This window comes from Takifugu rubripes, chromosome 16 (genome assembly GCF_901000725.2).
Source record: "Takifugu rubripes chromosome 16, fTakRub1.2, whole genome shotgun sequence".
Lineage (NCBI taxonomy): Eukaryota > Metazoa > Chordata > Actinopteri > Tetraodontiformes > Tetraodontidae > Takifugu > Takifugu rubripes.
The window spans coordinates 7,683,205-7,701,330 of record NC_042300.1 but is presented as its reverse complement, the minus strand read 5'-3'; the positions used below and the strand labels follow the sequence as shown (position 1 = coordinate 7,701,330).

General features: G+C 48.3%; 1 protein-coding gene across 2 annotated transcripts; it reads left to right on the top strand.

Moving 5' to 3' along the window:
- The first annotated feature begins 416 nt into the window (after positions 1-416).
- On the top strand, positions 417-8,766 carry scml4 (Scm polycomb group protein like 4). Of its 2 annotated transcripts, none has more exons than XM_029849818.1 (7): positions 417-570; positions 1,992-2,241; positions 4,723-4,913; positions 5,105-5,234; positions 6,365-6,574; positions 6,663-6,802; positions 7,280-8,766. In XM_029849818.1, the coding sequence occupies exons 1-7, from the start codon at positions 538-540 to the stop codon at positions 7,403-7,405; spliced, it is 1,080 nt and encodes a 359-aa protein (XP_029705678.1). In that variant the 5' UTR covers positions 417-537; the 3' UTR covers positions 7,406-8,766. The 2 variants fall into 2 exon arrangements, with proteins under 2 accessions (XP_029705678.1, XP_029705677.1); XM_029849817.1 differs by having other exon boundaries at positions 418-570; positions 6,362-6,574.
- The last annotated feature ends 9,360 nt before the right edge of the window (positions 8,767-18,126 follow it).

Genomic DNA, 18,126 nt, shown 5'->3' with positions numbered 1-18,126 from the left:
GTGGTTTGACAGATGATCAAAGCAGAAACGCACCAACTGCATGAAGCACGACCAAACGTCCAGCTTTTGGACATTTCTGTGCGCCAACAGATTCTCCTGCTTACACCAGCTAAAGAGACACTTCCTGAGGACCTCCTGCTGCTTTCACACCTGGGAGCCTCACCTGGCTCTATCCAGGTGAGGCTCCCAGGTGTGGGATGTTTAAATCATCTAAGAGTGCGTTATGGAACAGTCAGAATTCTGTGTGGAGCCTCAGTGACTCGCGCAGAACCCGAATTATCTTATTTGTGAGTCTTTTTTGGACACGTCGCTGCGCGTTAACGGGAGGGTTGAAGCTCCACTATTTCCCTGCGCGCCCTCCGTTACGCAGCTCTCGCGCAGAGGAAAATTCCCCCCCCCCCCAAACAACCCTTTGCTCCGAAGGACGTCGCCTCCAGTCGGACTGAGACCCGGACTGAGCCAAGACCGAGAGGGCGCCGGTGTTTGCGCCGCCGCTGGCGCCTCTTGCAGCGGCTCGGCGTCGGTGCGCAGCCACGAATGGATCCAGGGCAAAGAGTCACCCACGCTGAGGTAAAACCGACCCTGATTCCAACATTTTAGCCACAGGATCACAAAAACCTCGCGTGCGTGTGTGTTTGTTTGTCTCTTGGTGTCACTTTAAACGTAATGATCATTTAATAAAGGTTCTAAAATCACATTTCCATCACAAATATCCCTCAACTTCATGTAAGTCTTGACCATATCACCGAATTTCATTATTACCGGCGTAGGACAGATATTGATTAGGTCCCAAACTCTCTAAATTACAATCGATGTGATTTAATAACAATATTAAATCAGGGTATTCATCAACATCCAAAGTTGCGAGTTTATGTTCTCTGAAAGGAGCTTTTAAATACAGATAATAAAGACATTAATGATACTCAGGACACTTTTACACGCGTATGATGACATGGTTATTCTTGTTTTTACCGTAGTTATATAGATTTTATTTTATTTTATGGATTTATTAGATTTACACACTGGCATCGTGGCAGGAGGAGCTGCTCACTGCTTCCTTCTCTCCAACCAGTTTGTTGAGTTATGGAACCAATAATGTCTCCAGTTTGATCTCTCCTGCTGTGATTTAAGGTGACAACATCCAAAAATCTCCTATTTGTTAGAGTATGTTTGGGTGTGCGTGTGTGTCTGTGTGTGTGCGTGCGTGTGTGTGTGTGTGTGTGAGAGAGAGAGAGAGAGAGAGCTGGGTTGCACTCTGTTTCATCAAATCCCGTTTTTTAAATTTTATTTTTCATGCACCCCCCGAGCTCTGCATCTGTGAGCACAGCTGGGTGATGAAATGTCTCCTTTCGTGTTTTGAAACATCAACTTTTTGATGTTTCCATGGGTGTTTGTTCGTCTGTTTGTTGGGGGACTGAAGGCAGTGTGGGACCAGATGGACCCGTCCCATAGGACCAGGTCCCTCACCTAAAGGGACCCTCACACAGAGCTTCTGCTGAGGGCCAGGGAGGCACGGAGGCTTCACCCTCCATTCACAGGGTTGCCTCCGGCGTGTTAGGTTACACCTGATGACCCAGGTGCGGCCCCTCCTCCAGACCGTGTCCCCGCACGCTCAGCTGCCCCTGTTGCTTTGGGGCCCAGAAAATGTCTCTCCTCTTGTGACTCTGTAGCTCAAACAAATGAAAGAGAAAATGAATGTAATAGTTGAGCCCCCGTCCCTTTATTTCAGCTCTGAATTGGTTAAATCCAAAAGGTCATTCAGTCAACGACGCAATAAATTCATCGTCTCCGACACTTGGGCCATTAGCAGAGCCGCAGCTTCCAGTTAACCACCATTTTATTCTTTTGACCTTTGAACTGGTGATTATGCAGATGCTGCTTCTAATTTCCATTTTTCCTTTGAACCCCCCCCCACGTGTGCCCATCTGCCTACTTTCATTGAAAGTACAGAAACTGATTTGTAATCACCTGGGCCTGTGCTCTGCTTCCAGTCTCTCCACATGTCCCGCCTCCTCGGCATGAGACTGCGTGGAGGGCGGGATTTGAACCCCCATCCACGCCTCCGAACGGCTCCAGCCGATCCTCGTGTCTCCTGGCTGCCTGCCGCTCTCAGGAAAGGTGTTCGCCTCCGCCTGCGCCTGGACCACCACGATGGCCGAGGACGAGGCTGCTGGCAGCTGGTGGGCCTGGGGGCGGAGTCAGAAGGAGGTGGGTGGGGTCTAAACAGCCAGGTGCCCGAAGGTAAGTAGTGATTCTCGTTTTCATAGTGTAAAAACCCGTGCGTGTGTTTCTGTGTCTGAGGATCTTCAGACATATGTTATTTATTTATTTATTTATTTATTCCCTCCATCCTTGCCTATCTGCTGACTCTGGCGCAGGATCTTTTTTTTTTTTAACTGTCTGTTACCATGGTGATGGCCTCACTGAGCTGTAAATAAATTCAGGGAGTTTGTTTCTTTGATTAAACAACACACACTCACACACACAGACAGACACATGCGCGTGCACGCACGCACACACACACACAGTCATGATTTCAAAAATGTAATTAAGCTTGTAGTATGTGTTTGTGTGTGTGTGTGTGTGTGTGTGTGGGTGGGTGGATATTATACGTTGTTTATATTGCACGCCTCTCCACAGTTGGCATAAATCACCTCATTGCATTTTCTCCTCAGCACATCCGAATCCGCAGCTTTGGAGTGAAGTTATGCTAATGTGTGCTGGTCACTGCTGCGTTGCCGTGGCGGGAGCTGCTCTCCAACGCTGTCTGCCGCAGCATTCAGGAGACAACATCCCCACGTCAGAGTGCAGCACTGGGTGAAGGGCTTCACTGATCACCTAATTGCTTAATTAGCCATAAACAAATGGAGTGCCGCCCCAAATCCATTGTGTTTTGTGATGCGACGGAGCAGATTTTCCTCTCCTCTTCCCCCTCTCTGCTGCGTCTCATTATCTGCCAGTATTAATGCAGCTCCTACCTCGTATTCATTTCTTTTCTAAGTAAGAGATAATTATCTGCTCCCCCTCAGTCTGGCTCTGTCCCTATCGTGATGCGCCATAATGAGACAGGACTGATGGAGAAGGGACATCAGGATTAATCTCTGTGCGTAATTACTTTTATGATTTATAGAACCCCCCCTTTCACCCTCGTCCTCCTCTGGCTGCTCTGCTGCTCTCAGCCAGCCAGTGGGGATGAATTGTGCCCAGCCTTATCGTCTTGTCCTGACCTTGCTGTTTGTTGTGGGCTTTTTTGTTCTCACGTAGGAGCTTCGTTGTAATGAAGCGCTGCAATTGATGTTGCCTGTCAGGTCGGGCGGTAATCCAGTCCCCGACCTCTGATTTATGAGTCCTGACAAATCTGTCTCACACAACGGGTCGCATGTTTGATCAGGACCTCCCAAAGGTTAACCTGCTTTGGATTAAGAGGTGACGCCTTTGACAGGAAGAGGACCCAAGCAGGTACGGCTGGGGTAGTTCCCACTTTAATAAAGAGCCAGAAAGAGAAATGATGCCCCCTGAACCTGCTATTTTCTGTTGATACCTGCATGGACCCCCCCCCCCTCCCCCAGCTGGCGCTTTATTTCCCTTTGCTGTGTGCAGATTTTCATTAAAGATTAAACGAAAGAGGGTCTGCAGATAAAAGCTTGTCAGCAATAAACCGGGGCACACATTCAGGGTCGGGTTTTTGGATTTTCACAGCCCTAATAAAGAATATTTGGACACCAGTTTGTGGCCAAGTGGGCTGGCTTTGGTAAGGTGGTGCAGCCCGAGTCTCCTCTCAGCTGCTCTAAGCCTTATTTTGATGAGGGTTTAAAAAAAAAAAAAAAAAGAGAAAAGCCACAGCAACTGTAATTACATTACAGTCCCACACTGACATCGTTTTGAGCTCAGCAGGTCTGCCGGCAGCCTCGGGATGTTAGAGGCGTGTTGCCATGGCGACTGAAAGGGGACACAGAGGAAGGGGGTTAGGGTAGACGAGAGAGGGAGGGAGGAGGGGGCAGGTTGGAGATTGAGGAAGAGAGAGAAAAGAGAGCGATCGAGGCGGCGGTGGCAGAGTTGCCGGTGCATTGACAGCGCGCATCAGCGGCGAAACGTCTCAGGATCCGTCCGGGGAGAGCTGAGAGGCGGCGTTGCAGGAAGCGGTGACCGGGAGGCTGCGTGCATGGTAGGCAGGGGGTTCCGTGCAAAATCTCAAAGGTTCTGGGGTGTGAGAGGAGGAGGAAGAGGGGGGAGGGGGGCGCCGTGCATTTCCATGTGCTGCTGTCAGTCTGCTTGCTGCATGTTGTCATCACCACAGGAAGAGATTGGCTGCTCCCTTTTCTACTAAAGTTAGGCTGCTTCTGCCCTCACCGGGAAAATATAACAGAAACGTAAGACAGGTCATTGTGAGAACAAATATCTGCCTCTCGAGAAGGCAAGTTGGTGTGTGTGTATGTGTGTGTGTGTGTGTGTGTGTATGTGTGTGTGTGTGTGTGTGCATGCTTCTTTCACTTCCTGCTCATTTGTCTCTGTGCAGTAATAATAGACAATTTATGGCAATCTTTGCAGCAGAAGAGGGGGAGGGGCCCGGTTTACTACAAAGCTTTATGTTGCTTTGTTTCTTCTGTGTGTGTGTGTGTGTGTGTGTGTGTGTGAGTGTGTGTGCCATGTAAATCTAACTTTCCGCTGCAGTTCAGCGCTGCAGCTTCCTGTCTCTCACATTTGTGTGTGTGTGTGTCCCAGGTCTGATGAGTACCTTGTCTGCCAGCTCAGAGATGCAGACTCCAGCTCTCGCCACCCAGTTCATGGTGGGGCCCCCCGTCAAGAAGAGGGGACGACCCCCGATCCGTAAGCTGGAGTTTCAGAGCCACTACATGGAGCCCATGCTGCCCCTCAAGGTGCCGAAGAAGCGCGGCAGGAAACCTGGCTTTAAGGTCAGTGTGGGGCTGACGCAGGGGCTCATTTACACCAGCAGCCATGTTCAGTTCACTAACAGAGCGGTAACATAACAAGGTTGTTTTTAAGTTGTGCGTAACAGTTGAGTGTTGATGTGAGTGTTCTTACACATGGTGCATGGAAATGAACATTTAACACACTATATAAGTGGACTTTTGTGTGTGTGTAGCTGAAGCCCAGGATAGTGATGTCCCCACTGGCTAACTCTCCTCCCAGCAGCACCCCAGAGCCAGAGATGGGCTCCCTCCCACAGGACGCTGCTATCGTCCCTAAGTCAGCCACGTCACAGGTCCTGACAGGTACCAACACTCGTTACCAGCACTGTATTGGGTGCATCTCGCTTTTCTTCTTACCGGTTCCTGGCTTGTTCTGCTTTTTCGGACTTTCTGGACTGGAACACACACTCCCTCTTCCTGCTTTGTTCTCTCACACAATAAAAAACCAACACGTGTTTAGATGCAGAACGTTGCGCACCGGTGTTTGTCTGTATGAGGAAGCTCTTCTCCCTCCTTTCTTAATTCCCTTTCATTTATTTTCTGTGGAGAAAATGGATTTATTTAAATGCGCCAGTTTGATTTCCTTGACTCCTTCCCTCCTCTGTCCTGCACCAAAAAAAGCAAATATTTAAAGATTGTCCTCCGTGTATTTGAGGTGATAATGGGAATCTGGTGTGTCAAGGACCGCTGCTTTGCTCTTTGTTCTCACGATTCATGACGAGTGTTTCATGTCAGACTGTAGCGGATACACACACACACTCTCTCTCTCACTCACACACACACACGCACTGTTCTCCCCGTGGTGCCACCCAAACTCATGCAAATCATTTCTCTGGTGAGATGGGGAGCTTTGCAGAAAATACTTTCTTTGTTTAGGGAGGCCCGCTCTGCGTTCAAACGCAGGAAGGCAGCCCCGGCGTAGTCTCAAAGCCTCCGAACTCGGCCATCTTTCCACGCGATCGATTTTTCAGAACGGGCCCTCGGTACGGCTCACCTGACCTGGCACAAAGCAGAGGTAATTCAGGAGCGTCTCTGTGGAGCATTTCGCCCTGACAAACCTTTCATCGTATGAATCCATAACTGCCCCGCGTTACCAGCAGCCAGCTACAGTATTGACAGGTTGAATAATGGCCGGCACAAAGGGAGTGGACTCGGAGGAATAAGCGCAGATCTTTCAACTGTTACATGCTGGGGGGGGACTTCAGCTGATCTTTCCTTAAGCTCCCTGTTAAAGAGATCTAACACCTACAGCCACCGAGCAAAAAAAGTAACAGTTTTGGTCTTAATATAGCAGCTATTCTGCATTATCCTTCCAAGAAACTCCTTAAAACTTCCTTATTAATGCTTTTTGTTGCTCAACACTACACTTATGAAGAAAGAGACAGCATCAGCGGGCTGATGTGGCTTTGATGGCACTTCCTGTCCTCCAGCAGAGACCCCGGTGCCCGACGACTTCCTTTGCGATCCGCTGGTGGACTCCAAACGCTACTCAGTGGATCCCAGCGACTCCGCCTTCAACGTCACCACGTCACAATATGCGTCAAAGAACCCCTACAGTTACCGCGGCAGCAGCTGCTCCCTGCCAGGGGGCCTGTGCAGGCAGATGTCGAGCCCGGGACGCTTCCATGATACGAACAGGAATGGTGAGCCTGTCTCCTGCTCTCCTGCAGCAACTGCTGCTTCCTGAAAGTGTAACGTGGGTGTTTCACCTCTGCCTTTGTGCCCACCCAGCCTACAGTCCAGACAGCGGCGAGTGCAAACGCCCGGCGGGGAAGGACCCTTCGAGCTGGGGAGTCGAGGAGGTCGTCTCATTCATCAAAGACGCTGACCCTCAGGCCCTGGGCCCCCACACTGATGCATTCAGGAAACACGTGAGTAGAAGCTCTTTTATATTGGACATTAATTGTTATTATAGGACTAAATATATGGCTGTTTGAGCAGTGGGGAGGGAAACGCCTGGAGATTGGGTACTCTTCAAAATCTTTTATAAGCCAGCTCTATTTATACATAAATATCCATCACCCAGTTCCCTGCAGTCTTGGATATAAATCAGCCAGCATGAAAGCTTAATGAATATTATTACAGCATTTTTATAATTTAATGAGTTCCAGCCTCCAGCTATATTACCAGCCTTACAAGTCCTAATAAACCACTGCAGATCTGTGGTCTAATATTTAAAATTACTCTGATCTTTCCAATCCTAGCCAAAAACCCTTCAAACAACTTAAACAACTGATCACAATGTTGGTAATAGCGTTCATTATATTAAAGCGGATTGCTTTATCGTCTTAATATCATGCGGAACAGGTTGTATTCTGTTAGTTCCACGTTCATGTGGTGCCTTTCAGGAGATCGATGGAGACGCTCTGCTCCTGCTGAAGAGCGAGATGATGATGAAGTATCTGGGGCTGAAGCTGGGGCCTGCGCTGAAGCTCAGCTACCACATCGACAAGCTCAAGCAGAGCTGGCCGTGATCCTCCGCCACTGCTGCGCTGCAGGCGACGACCATCGGCTGGACCTCACCAACGCCTCCACCGCCATGCTGACTGCGCCTCACAGAGAGGGCTCTATTTTGGGGAGATTGTAAGACAGACACCAGCTTGTTCACATTTCCGGTGCATCGAGGGCACAAATGGACGCGACCTCATGTCTGTTTGTCCTTTATCACGGTGCCAGAGACCCACCGGTGTTCACCGAACTACCAAAAACCACCCCGGTGCACAGAATTGGTGCTCTGGCTCTTTACAGATGAAGTAGTTTCATTTCCATCGTTGTTATCTGGATTGACAAAAAGCTTCGGCTTGTAAATAGCTCAGAACCAAACGGCAGCTCGTGCACATCAAGTGTGAAGCCTCAGTATGCAATTTACAGTTCTTATTTTTTTCAGACACTGGAAATCCAGCAACAGGAAGCAAAATGTTTTGCTTCAGAGGTGTTTTGACCGTCATTCTTCAGTCATATAGTCATTCTCTGGTGAACCCGCTACTTCTTCTCAAACCAAAACTATTTCCCCTCCTCGCGTTTCAGCGTGTCATTAAAGCATTAAAACGTTTTGCATTCAAAGGTCTGAAGCAAAACCACAACAGTACAGCGACAACAGGAAGGGGAGGCAGACAGTCTTGGTGTTTTTGTGAACTCGGTTACACTTCACTCCATTTTGAACTCTTTTTTTTCTTTAACTCTGACTTGAGAGTCGACCTGTAGCAAATCTGGTGCTAACTGAAACCATGACAGCCACTACACTCACGACGGGCAGTTTACTCTCAAACTCTCCTTCCACACGATGATGCAGTTAAAAACTTCTCTCATACAGGACCTCCTTATCTTTTACACAGAAACAAAGCAGTTGGGTAAGGTCACTGTATGTGTTATTAAGCATTAATAGAAACTTTAACAAAATGTCAAAACCTTTTTTTTGTCTACCAAAACAGTTTTCTTTTATAAAGACTGAACAACTGTTTTTTTTAACGTAGTGGTCGAAGTGTTTTGTTTGGAAGTGACTGTACAGTATTTGTTCTCCACTTCTATATTTTGTGTTTGTCAGTGTTGTGTGACTACAGCATGTATGCCAGGGAATTCATTCTTTATTCCATGGCTGCCTCGGTGATCTGGAACCTAAATGAAGCGAACATGATGTTGTACATAGATTTCACATCCCGAATACGATATATTGATTTTCTCACATTACCATTTCACAATTGTGCTTCACTTTACTGATATATGTACAATATGTACATTCATTCAGTTCTAGTCAATGTCATTCAGTTTAGCTTTTGGATTTTGTAGCACCCCCCCCACCAATGGTTTCTAAATAAAAATTTCTTCTTGCTCTTTATGAGTTGTTATTTATTTAATTGAAAACCTGCAGGGTGACAACGCATTCAACAAAAAGCAATAAACTAAAGAAGTTGCAAAATAGATACATTTCCTTGATATTTTGCTGGATAACTAGTACATTGATTGTCTCTTAAAAGTCACGTTTGTCATAAAATAATTAGGCTGGATGAACATCGTTATATTTGCGTTCATTTACAATTACAGGTAAATTGACAGTTAGTCACGTACAAGCACATTGTTTTAGTCATAAAATGTGGAGTATAAATTCTGAAGGAGCGTGTATGAATTTGATTTTCTTAAATACAGGTGGGCTGCTGTTGTCTGGGAATGTCTTTATTTACTCCGGGGGCGAGATTATCGCGTTGTATCGCGACTACTGCAGAAGAAGATTCACTTCCGGTACGAGCATGAGGGCATTTCCGGTGCGCTCTGTTGGGATGTCGTGACGGTCGCTGTCAGCGGTAGGTGAACATGGCAGAAGTCTCAGAAAGGTCCCTGAAAGTGGCGCTGGTAGTTTCCTTCGCCGCCGGGTTTGTGGCAGGCTGGCAGGCGAACAGAATGAGGAGGAAATTCCTGGACTGGCGAAAAAAGCGGCTGCAGGAGAAACTATCTGAAACACAGAAGAAACTGGATTTGGCTTAAAGGGTAAGGTGAGATTTACCTGGCTACTTTTGTTTTTGCTTTTGTCATGCATAATACAACGCTTTATGTAATTAGGTCCTTCTTATTTATTGAATGAGAACTCTGTTATTGTTATATTTCTGATAAATCATTAAGTACTTGTAATAAAGTGCAGTAGTGTATACTGTAAGTTAAATGGTCAAGTGGCAAATAGTAGAAAGTAGAGAGAGTATTTCTATACCTAAGGGGTTGGTCTCCTACACCACCCGTGAATATTCTTGGCTTCTTATTGATCACATCATTTCTGTGGAGAGTTTGATCATTGTTCTTTATTTGTCAGGTCTTCGTGTCTAAATGAGTGTTGGTGTGTGGAAGCTGCTCCACCTTTATCACTCTTATGGCGACCTTCTCCTTCCGGACTATGCACATTTCTTCAGCACACCTTTTAGAAATCTGCCTGCACTTGTCGGACGGTCGCGGGTGTCCCACCTTCTTCCCCAACTTCACCATGGAGTCTTGGATCTATCTCCAGTTATTTTTCATTCTGTTGAACTCTTGAACTCTTTGTCTGATAATTATTGAATTAAATGTTTATACCTGTATATATCAGTACGTCTTATTCATTTTTTAAAAGGGTAATATAGTGATATACAGTATATTTGAAATGGCCAGATCAGACGGTCTTGCGCTGGCGTTTGGCTCCATCTGCTGGACAAAAAGAGAACTCTGAAGACAAAAAAAGAGCTGCACTCACATCAGTGAGTGAATTTGACCTCTGCGTTGAACCCCTTCTTTACACACTGGTGAACACACACAAGCCAGGACAGATCTTTTCTGCACCTGTGGCTGCACGATTGGCTGCCCCAGCCCATGAGCCTTCCTAGGATTTTAAACCAGCACCCCTCTGGTTTGTCTGGGGAAGAAAATTGAATGTTTCAGAGCCAGTTTTTGGATGAAATACCTGGCTACAGTTTATGGTGCGTCATGATTAGACTTTAATGAACTGCAGGATTTCGTTTCCACACCTCGCCTGAAGGTGGCGCTACAACATCTGACAACCACATGTGATTTTTCAGCTCAGATATTAGAGGTTGTGAACCCCCCCCACCCCCCACCCCCTCAAGGAGCTTTTGACAAGACCTTAAGAACTGTCACTTCCAGCGGCGCTCCATCAGCAGCGGGACGGGAAGTGATGAAGAGGAGTTGAGGAGATGATGAGTGTTTTTCCATATTTACAGGAAAGAAGTGCAAAGAAAGTCATTATGGGCTGCTTTAGTGCTGCAGTCATTATGGACGTGTTAAGAGAAGTCACCGCTTTGACAGGTGCATTAGCGCCAACACGCTAATGGCTCGTAAATCTACGTCTGTGGACATCAGCGCTCGTTGTAGGCCAGGATTCCTGCGATTAGCATGAAATGACATCAAAATTAGATGCCTTTTTCACGTTTAGATCGGGCTTAAAATTGAATTCACATGAATTCGAGGAGGCAGCGGTTGTGGTCTTCAAGCTTTCCAGCGTGCTGATGAGGGAATGTCGCCCCTCATGCAACATTCCCCAGCCTCCCTCTTTCCTTTGACCCAAATGTCCTGAGGATAACGGGAGAGGAGCCAGAGCTGGTCCGCAATCAGAAACTGATAAAGAGCGAGAGCGAGCTAATGAACTGGTGTCAGGGGAGCGGAGTGTTTGTGTTCGGGATGATGTAGGAGAGGACGACGTTGTCCTTTAATGTCCAACGCTGCAGCTAAATTGTGATGAATAGCCCGCGTGCGTTTTCCAACAGGTCCGATGTGTCGGACCGGGAGTGTGTCCTCGGATTGGAGGGACAACAGAGGTGCCGCTGGGATCCATCCCATTTTTCTAATTGGCAGGTTTAGACCTCACAGCCCTCGTGTCCTTGGTCTCTATTGAAATGTGCTCAGCGAGTGTCGTGTTTAATAATCTTCCCGACTCCCTTCGTGTTATTGTGCCCTCAAACCTGGGGGGGGGGGCAGTCTGAGTCTGAGGACCTCTCCGGTGCTTCCTTCATGAGGGACGACATTCCCGACACGCTAATGTTGGGCGGCGTCATGAGGAAGACTGACTTTACCTTGTTCCTCTTCTCCTCTCCACATATTGGCATTTGCTAATTAGCAGTGATCACAAACTGGGCTGATTCTGCTGCCTGATTACGGAGCGTGAAAGATCAGGAACCATAACGGATCAACGGAGTCATTCCAGAGCAGCCGGAGGCCAACAGGAGCCCAGCGCCACCCTCATTCATCAGGAGATCACAGCCTCGGCTCCACGGGGAGGTCGCGGAGGGCCTCCACCCCCAGATCCCAGATCCCACAGATCCGCTGCTGTTTCTATGTTGTGTAATTATGGCCTGCTGGGTCTGATTGAGGCTTATTTTGTGACATCAAATGGGGATGGTGGTGGTGGGGGGGGGCTCTTATGTCGGCCGGCTGCGGCTCCTCTCCATCCCTCTTCTGTGACATGATGAAGTGTGGAGAGATTTTTATGAGGAAAATGGGAATGTTGTCACTGCGCTTCCTGACGAGCCCTCGTTGATTAGTGAAAACAGCAGTGGAAACCCACATCATCCATCATCCATCCATCCATCATCCATCCATCAATCCATCATCCATCCATCCATCCATCATCCATCATCCATCATCCATCCATCCACCATCCATCCACCCATCCATCCATCCATCCATCATCCATCAGATTTGGCCACCAGGGGGCAGACTTCAGGAAGGTTTAACCCTTTTACCTATTTCAAATCTGCTGCAAATCAAGACAACCTTTTCTCAGAGCAGCTTTTTTTAAAGGCTTTTTATGCGGCTCTTGGAACCCTCTGATCAACACGTTCTGTTTCTCTCCAGCGAGGTCCTGGCCACGGCTCCATCTCCCACCCGGAACAAATAGATGCACTCGTGATTCTCCAGATGAAAGTTCCAAACCAGTGACAGATGTGACATCAGCCCACGTGTACATTATCGGAGCAGCACGTGCTTCCGTCTGGGTCTTTTTTTTTACGTCTGAGCACACTTAACCAATCTGGCTGTGTTTGTTGTTCACTCTCTTCATTTGGAGGTCGCGTCTCTCTCAGAGCTGGACGCTCTCAGCGGCCTTTTATGGCCTTGGCCCCCTGAGACATTAAAGCCGCGGCCATTAGGAACCTTTTTTATTTACCACTCAAAGAAATTGTGTTTGGACGCTTTGATGTCAGCGCTGGTACGAGATTGGACAAGTCTTGGGCACCAAGTGTGCAAGTGTAGCTAAGGTGTTCCACCCTTCTCAAGGATGGAAGGGTGCTGGTGACCTTTACCCTCCGAGCTGCCTTGTTTTTAATGGTTCCTGGAGAACATCTCAGCTCTGAGATGGGTTTGACCTCCAGGAGTCAGGATCTGGAGCCTTTCTAGCAAAACCGCTGAGTCAGCCCTGGAGGAGAAGGATGGAGGTGGGGGGGGGAAATTGAGAGCAGTACTGCGCGTGACCTATAGGGGGCGCCACAAACGAGGGCGGGCACTCACGTGCAGCTTATAGATTCTATCACGGATTTCTTAATTGCTCCTGTTGGCAAACAAACCCTCTGAAAGTGCACAAGCGTGTATTAAATTTGATGTGTTTCCCTCCATAAGCACGCACACGCGCACAAAGTCGACTCGTCATTGGAAATTGCTTATTCCAGCTGATGGAGTGTGTAATTCCCAGACAGGAATGGTAATGACGGCGCCCTAATGCAGATGGATGGAGGAGGAAGGAGAATCGGGGTCTCTTTGCGTGTCGCTGTGATGGAATTCTCCTCATGAGGTGTGAAATGAGTCCGGAGGCGGGAAGACTTTGCTCGTCTAACTCGTCTAACTCCAGGAAAGGGCCCGCAGGCCTCGGCTAGCAGCGAACCGCGAGCTTAAAATCAATCCGGAGCGCATCTTAATTACCTCCTCGAACGAAGCAGCGACACGCCGCTCCCGCTCACTTATGAACAATCCGGAATTTCAGGCGTGGAGTTTTCACGAGGGCGCGCTAGCCGTGCCCCAGTCGCTACGCTACCCTTGCGCTAGCGCCTCAGCGCTAATCAACGAGCCAAATTTGCCGTCCCCCCCCCTGCTCTCGGAGCCGTCGGGCCTCTCTGAGTAAACACCCGTTTGCCGGGTGTCGTCTGAAGCTGTACAAGCGGAGGACGTGTTCCGTCTCCCTGGAAGCGGCGCGGTGGCCTTTGATGGAGCCTCGGCTAAAAGTGACCTCCCCGGAGAGGATCGATAACGTCTTGTGTTATGATTATTATTACTTAAGGGAATCAGTCGCCTTCAGAAAAGAAAAGGGAAGCTGGGGAGGGAAAAATGTTCCTGTCGATAAGCGAGCTCGCGGGGGCCGAGAGGATTTTTTTTTCTTTTCGTGATTTAAGTTTTTATTATCGATGACACTATTCACAAGCCACATCTAACGTTTAAGAGCTCTGGGCTGCGCGTTAATGCCAACCACAGCTAATTTATTGCCCCATATTTAACTTTACCCGGAGACTTCCATATCCTTTATGGATGGAAGGATCTTACCCACAATTCAGCTCTTAAACCGGGAAAAAAAAGACACAAGGCACCGCGGATTACGATGGAACGTGACGATACTTGAGGACGGGGGGGGGGGGGGGGGGGGATTATGAGGGTCGACCTGCCTCAACCTGCCTGCCTCCGATGGATTAGCTTGTTTTTGACGTGTTGGAACCACTTAAGATTGTGATGTGAAGAGCAACGCTCACTCGAGTGGATTCAGCGGGTTTATTCCTAATTAATACACTTTTCTGAAGTGGGGGGGGGGGGGGGGGGGGGGGGGGGGGGTAATTAAAAAGCCAGCAGGAGTCATTGTTTGCACCACTACGGAGCCCTTTGTTGTGCCTAACCCGCCGTCTCGGACCGTTCGCCTCAGACAAGTGAGAGATCCTGGGAGGAACGCCGCTGTTATCTGCCGGGACAGGGTTCATTACCCTGATCAAGCAATTGTTGCATCCGTAATTGAATTCCAGCATTAGCTGGTGTAACGTGGGCTGGTTTGAGAGGTTTATCCACTGTGGGACTGTTCCAGGAGGCAGAGGACGGGGGGGGACATCCCGAGGGAAGGCAGAGGGGTGGAGATAAAGACGCTGGAGCTCGTTCTCGTGAGAGGAAGACCTCCGCTGTCGTGGGTCAGCGTCCGTGGTGACACGTTGCTCCTTAGGGAGGGGGCGGAGGGGGCGAGATTCCCTCCTCCAGATCAATATCCTGCCACATTCGCCACAGCCCAGCTGGAAGGTGTTAGCGTTAGCTTGTTTTTAGAGGACAAGATCAAAGAGAACCAAAGCCTCTCTGAATATCTTTTGAAATCAGACGGCACTTGATGGCACGAGAGGGGTAAACAGACGAGAGAGGGGCACGAGGGCTCTCTTTGATCTGATCCCATCCCAAGGACGCATTAGCTGAGAGAGCGGACGTAGGGAAAAACAGGACATAACTATTGTTTCTTGTAATTACAACAGTTTAGAAAAGCCACCAAATCAAAGCAGCGTTTTCTCTAAAAACATCTTTTTCCCTCCTGTTTGTTGCCGTAATTTAGTTTGGTCGTGCAGTCAAAGAAGAAACGTGGCATGAGGGGAGGTAAATTGATGGATTTTGGCCTTCTTCCTTCACCTCGCCCCCCCTCTTCTCCACCTCTGACAGTTTAATCAGTTCTTTATTTAATGACTTCATCAACCTGGCGAAAAAAAGGCCTTTTTTCCCACCCCACAGCTTGACCTGGTGAACGTTCTTGAGATTTCAATTGGAATAGATTAAAGCACTCTTGGCTACTCTGGAAATGAGTAAAAAACGACTTTCATCACGAATAAATGCCGGAGCGTCGTGATTAATGCCGACCCGAGAACTCGTTTAAAAATAACATCTCCTACGTCGTGTTGCGACCGCGTTCAGCCGCCGACGGTTCGTCTTCATTCCCACAATTTATACAAGTAAAACAATCTGGGCTCCGACCCCGAGGGCGGCCCGTCGAGGAGGGGTGAAGGGGGGCGCCATCAGCTCGCCGCATTTATCCTGAAATGTGACGGATCCGCGTGAGTAATAACGCCGGCGCATTAAAGCGATTGTTAGCGGGACAAATGGCGCTGCCTTCGGAGGAGCGCGACTCTTAATGGTGCGTCGGGAAATGTGGAGGAGAAGCTCCGCGGCGGGATGAGCTACCCAGAGAGCCACTCCGTGTCTTTGATCCCGCCGTCCGGCTTCCATTTACCTTTGATCTTGCGCGTCGGACTCAACCATCCGGCTCGGCGGGAGCACTTACCCCCGCGCGGACAAAGACGAGTGTTCTCACCGTGATGCCGTGTTCCACCTGCGCAGCGTCTGCCCGCCATCAACGGGCCATCAAAGGCTGACGGGGCGCTGAATCGCACTGATGTTCCCGCTTTGATGATGCTCGCGGGCCTCCGCCCCCTCATGTCCCAACAATGGCCGCGTCTCTCGCCGCCTGGGTCATCCGATGAAGACGGATGACGCCGCGGCGGCCTCGCGAGCCCTCGCTCTGGAAGAAAGACCCCAAGTCTGAGGGCGTCCTCGGTATCGCGCCCCATCCCGTTTAGGCCCGCTTATCGGCGCCGACACTTGAGCGGCAGCCATTTTGTTTATTTCGAGCGGCTCAAAAGGTGTTCGTGTGCGATAAGTCGGAGGTTTTGCTTCCTTTGTGATGTCTTTTCCTCCCGGGAATATCTCCTCGTGTCTCTTTGTGTCGAGCACGTGGGTAATCGGCTGCCTTTCTCTCCCGGCGCCATTATCTAAATGAGTTGGCTGCTTCTATATTTAACAGGAAGTTATCGGCCGATACGGCTCTTCGTGGCTGAGCGGCAGCGCTGTAATCGGGGACGATACACACACTGTTTGTCTGCATTTCTTAACTTTAACTGTCTTTAAAAAAAAAAAAACTTTTAGAGATAATTCCGCCCGTTTTAATATCTCCGTAGCGTGCGCGCTGAAAAGCTGAACCTTCCTATCTCCAACACTTCCGTGCACTTGAAGCGTAGTTTAGCATAATTTATGTGATGCAATCAGTCTGGAAGCCAATTTTCCGATATTTAAGATTTAATGTTTAGCATGAAAGCTTTATTTAAACTGATACTGATATCAGCGCAACACTCCTGTTACGGAGCTAATCTGAGGAGCTAATTAGCGTACAGCGGTTCATGTGGATGCTCCATTTTGTCTTTTGAGTATTAGCTTTAAACTGCGTTTTGCTGCCGCGGCAGATCTGCAAGAAGCACAAACGGTTGTTACAAAGATCTTTGCTGCCGCTTCCAAATACTTAGATTAGCACAACTGTTAATGCTATAGCGGTTAGATTTGCTGTTAGCCGCTACGTAAATACCGTTACCAGAGCCTCGACCTCCAGGTCAATTTTAGGTTCCACACCCCTGCGGAGTACAGAGGGCTGTTTGTTATGTCTCTTTTTTCATTAATTTTACTTTATAACTGATTGAAGCGAGCTTTAGGCACAGTAGGAGCATGCTAGCATGGGAACGCCGCTGATAAAGCCTGATAAACGAGGAAGCCACAAGCTGCTGGGCTCCAGAACAGCAGTAAGAAACGATGTGGATTTATTTTAGCTTCTGAAGCCACGAGGCTCTCTCCACATACTGATAACAAGCAGAATTTATTCAGGACGCGCTGCCAAGAGAACGGGTCTATTCCAGCACCCGTTGCTGGTGTCTTAGACGTTTGGGGGTCTTAAATCCGGTTTGTTCGCATACAAAAATTAAGAATTTTTAAAGGGAATCTACAGTAAACTTCGTGGGTCACTTGGAAAAATTCCCATTCCCATTCCCACGCTGTCCATTTGTGGGACAACAGACATTAACGCTCATTCCTCCACGCTCGCTGTGATCTATGGGAGATGTTCATTTGTGTTAAATGTTCCTGAACAGATGGGGCTAATGCAGACCGCCAGATATTGAATATCCCACTGTTCATGCTACCTTGAGCTAAGTGCTAAGCTAATCATGACATATCACATAACAGTTTCTGAAAGTTTCCAGTAAAAGACCTGAGATCACTTCTCCGTTTTGTTTGGCTGCCACGGCTGCTGAAGGCGTGATTGTGATATTTGCAAGTTAATCCTCCGAATCCTGGTGATTGTTTCATTTTTGTCTGTTTTAAAAAAAAACAAAAAACAACCCGTTATATTCATGATATTTTGGAGGCTAAGCTGTGAGCTAGAAAACACTCTGTTCATTCCCCAGCCCCGCACACACACACACACACACACACACACACACACACACACACACACAGTCCTCTATATTTATGGGGACCAGCCAAAATTACCTTATTCACAAAAATGTTCCTGGGTAGAAAACGTATTTTGGTACTCAACGTGTAGCAAGCAGAACACACACACACACACACACACACAGGCGCGCGTGCCATCGTGCACGGACAGCAGAGGATTGACAAAGCAAACAGCCTGAGCGAGGGTTATTACAAACCATGTAATTACCATGCAGGCAAGACATGGTGAGTTCCCAGAGGCCTGTGGTGTTACTGACGTGCTCGTGCATGTGCTCTATGTATATGTCGGCGTGTGTAGAAGGCTTACGTGTGTGTGTGTATGTGTATGTGTGTGTGTGCGTGTGTGTGTGTGTGTGTGCGTGTGTGTGTGTGTGTGCGATGAATCAGTCCTGCAGAATCAGCTGAGTGGCACAAATGCAGTTAGCGTGATGCTAACAGCATCAGCTAT

Coding starts and splice junctions, on each gene's coding strand:
- scml4 (XM_029849817.1), top strand. CDS start 538: ATGGATCCAGGGCAAAGAGTCACCCACGCTGAG. Junction 2,242..4,722: donor AAACAGCCAGGTGCCCGAAG/GTAAGTAGTGAT, acceptor TGTGTGTCCCAG/GTCTGATGAGTACCTTGTCT. Junction 6,575..6,662: donor CCATGATACGAACAGGAATG/GTGAGCCTGTCT, acceptor GTGCCCACCCAG/CCTACAGTCCAGACAGCGGC.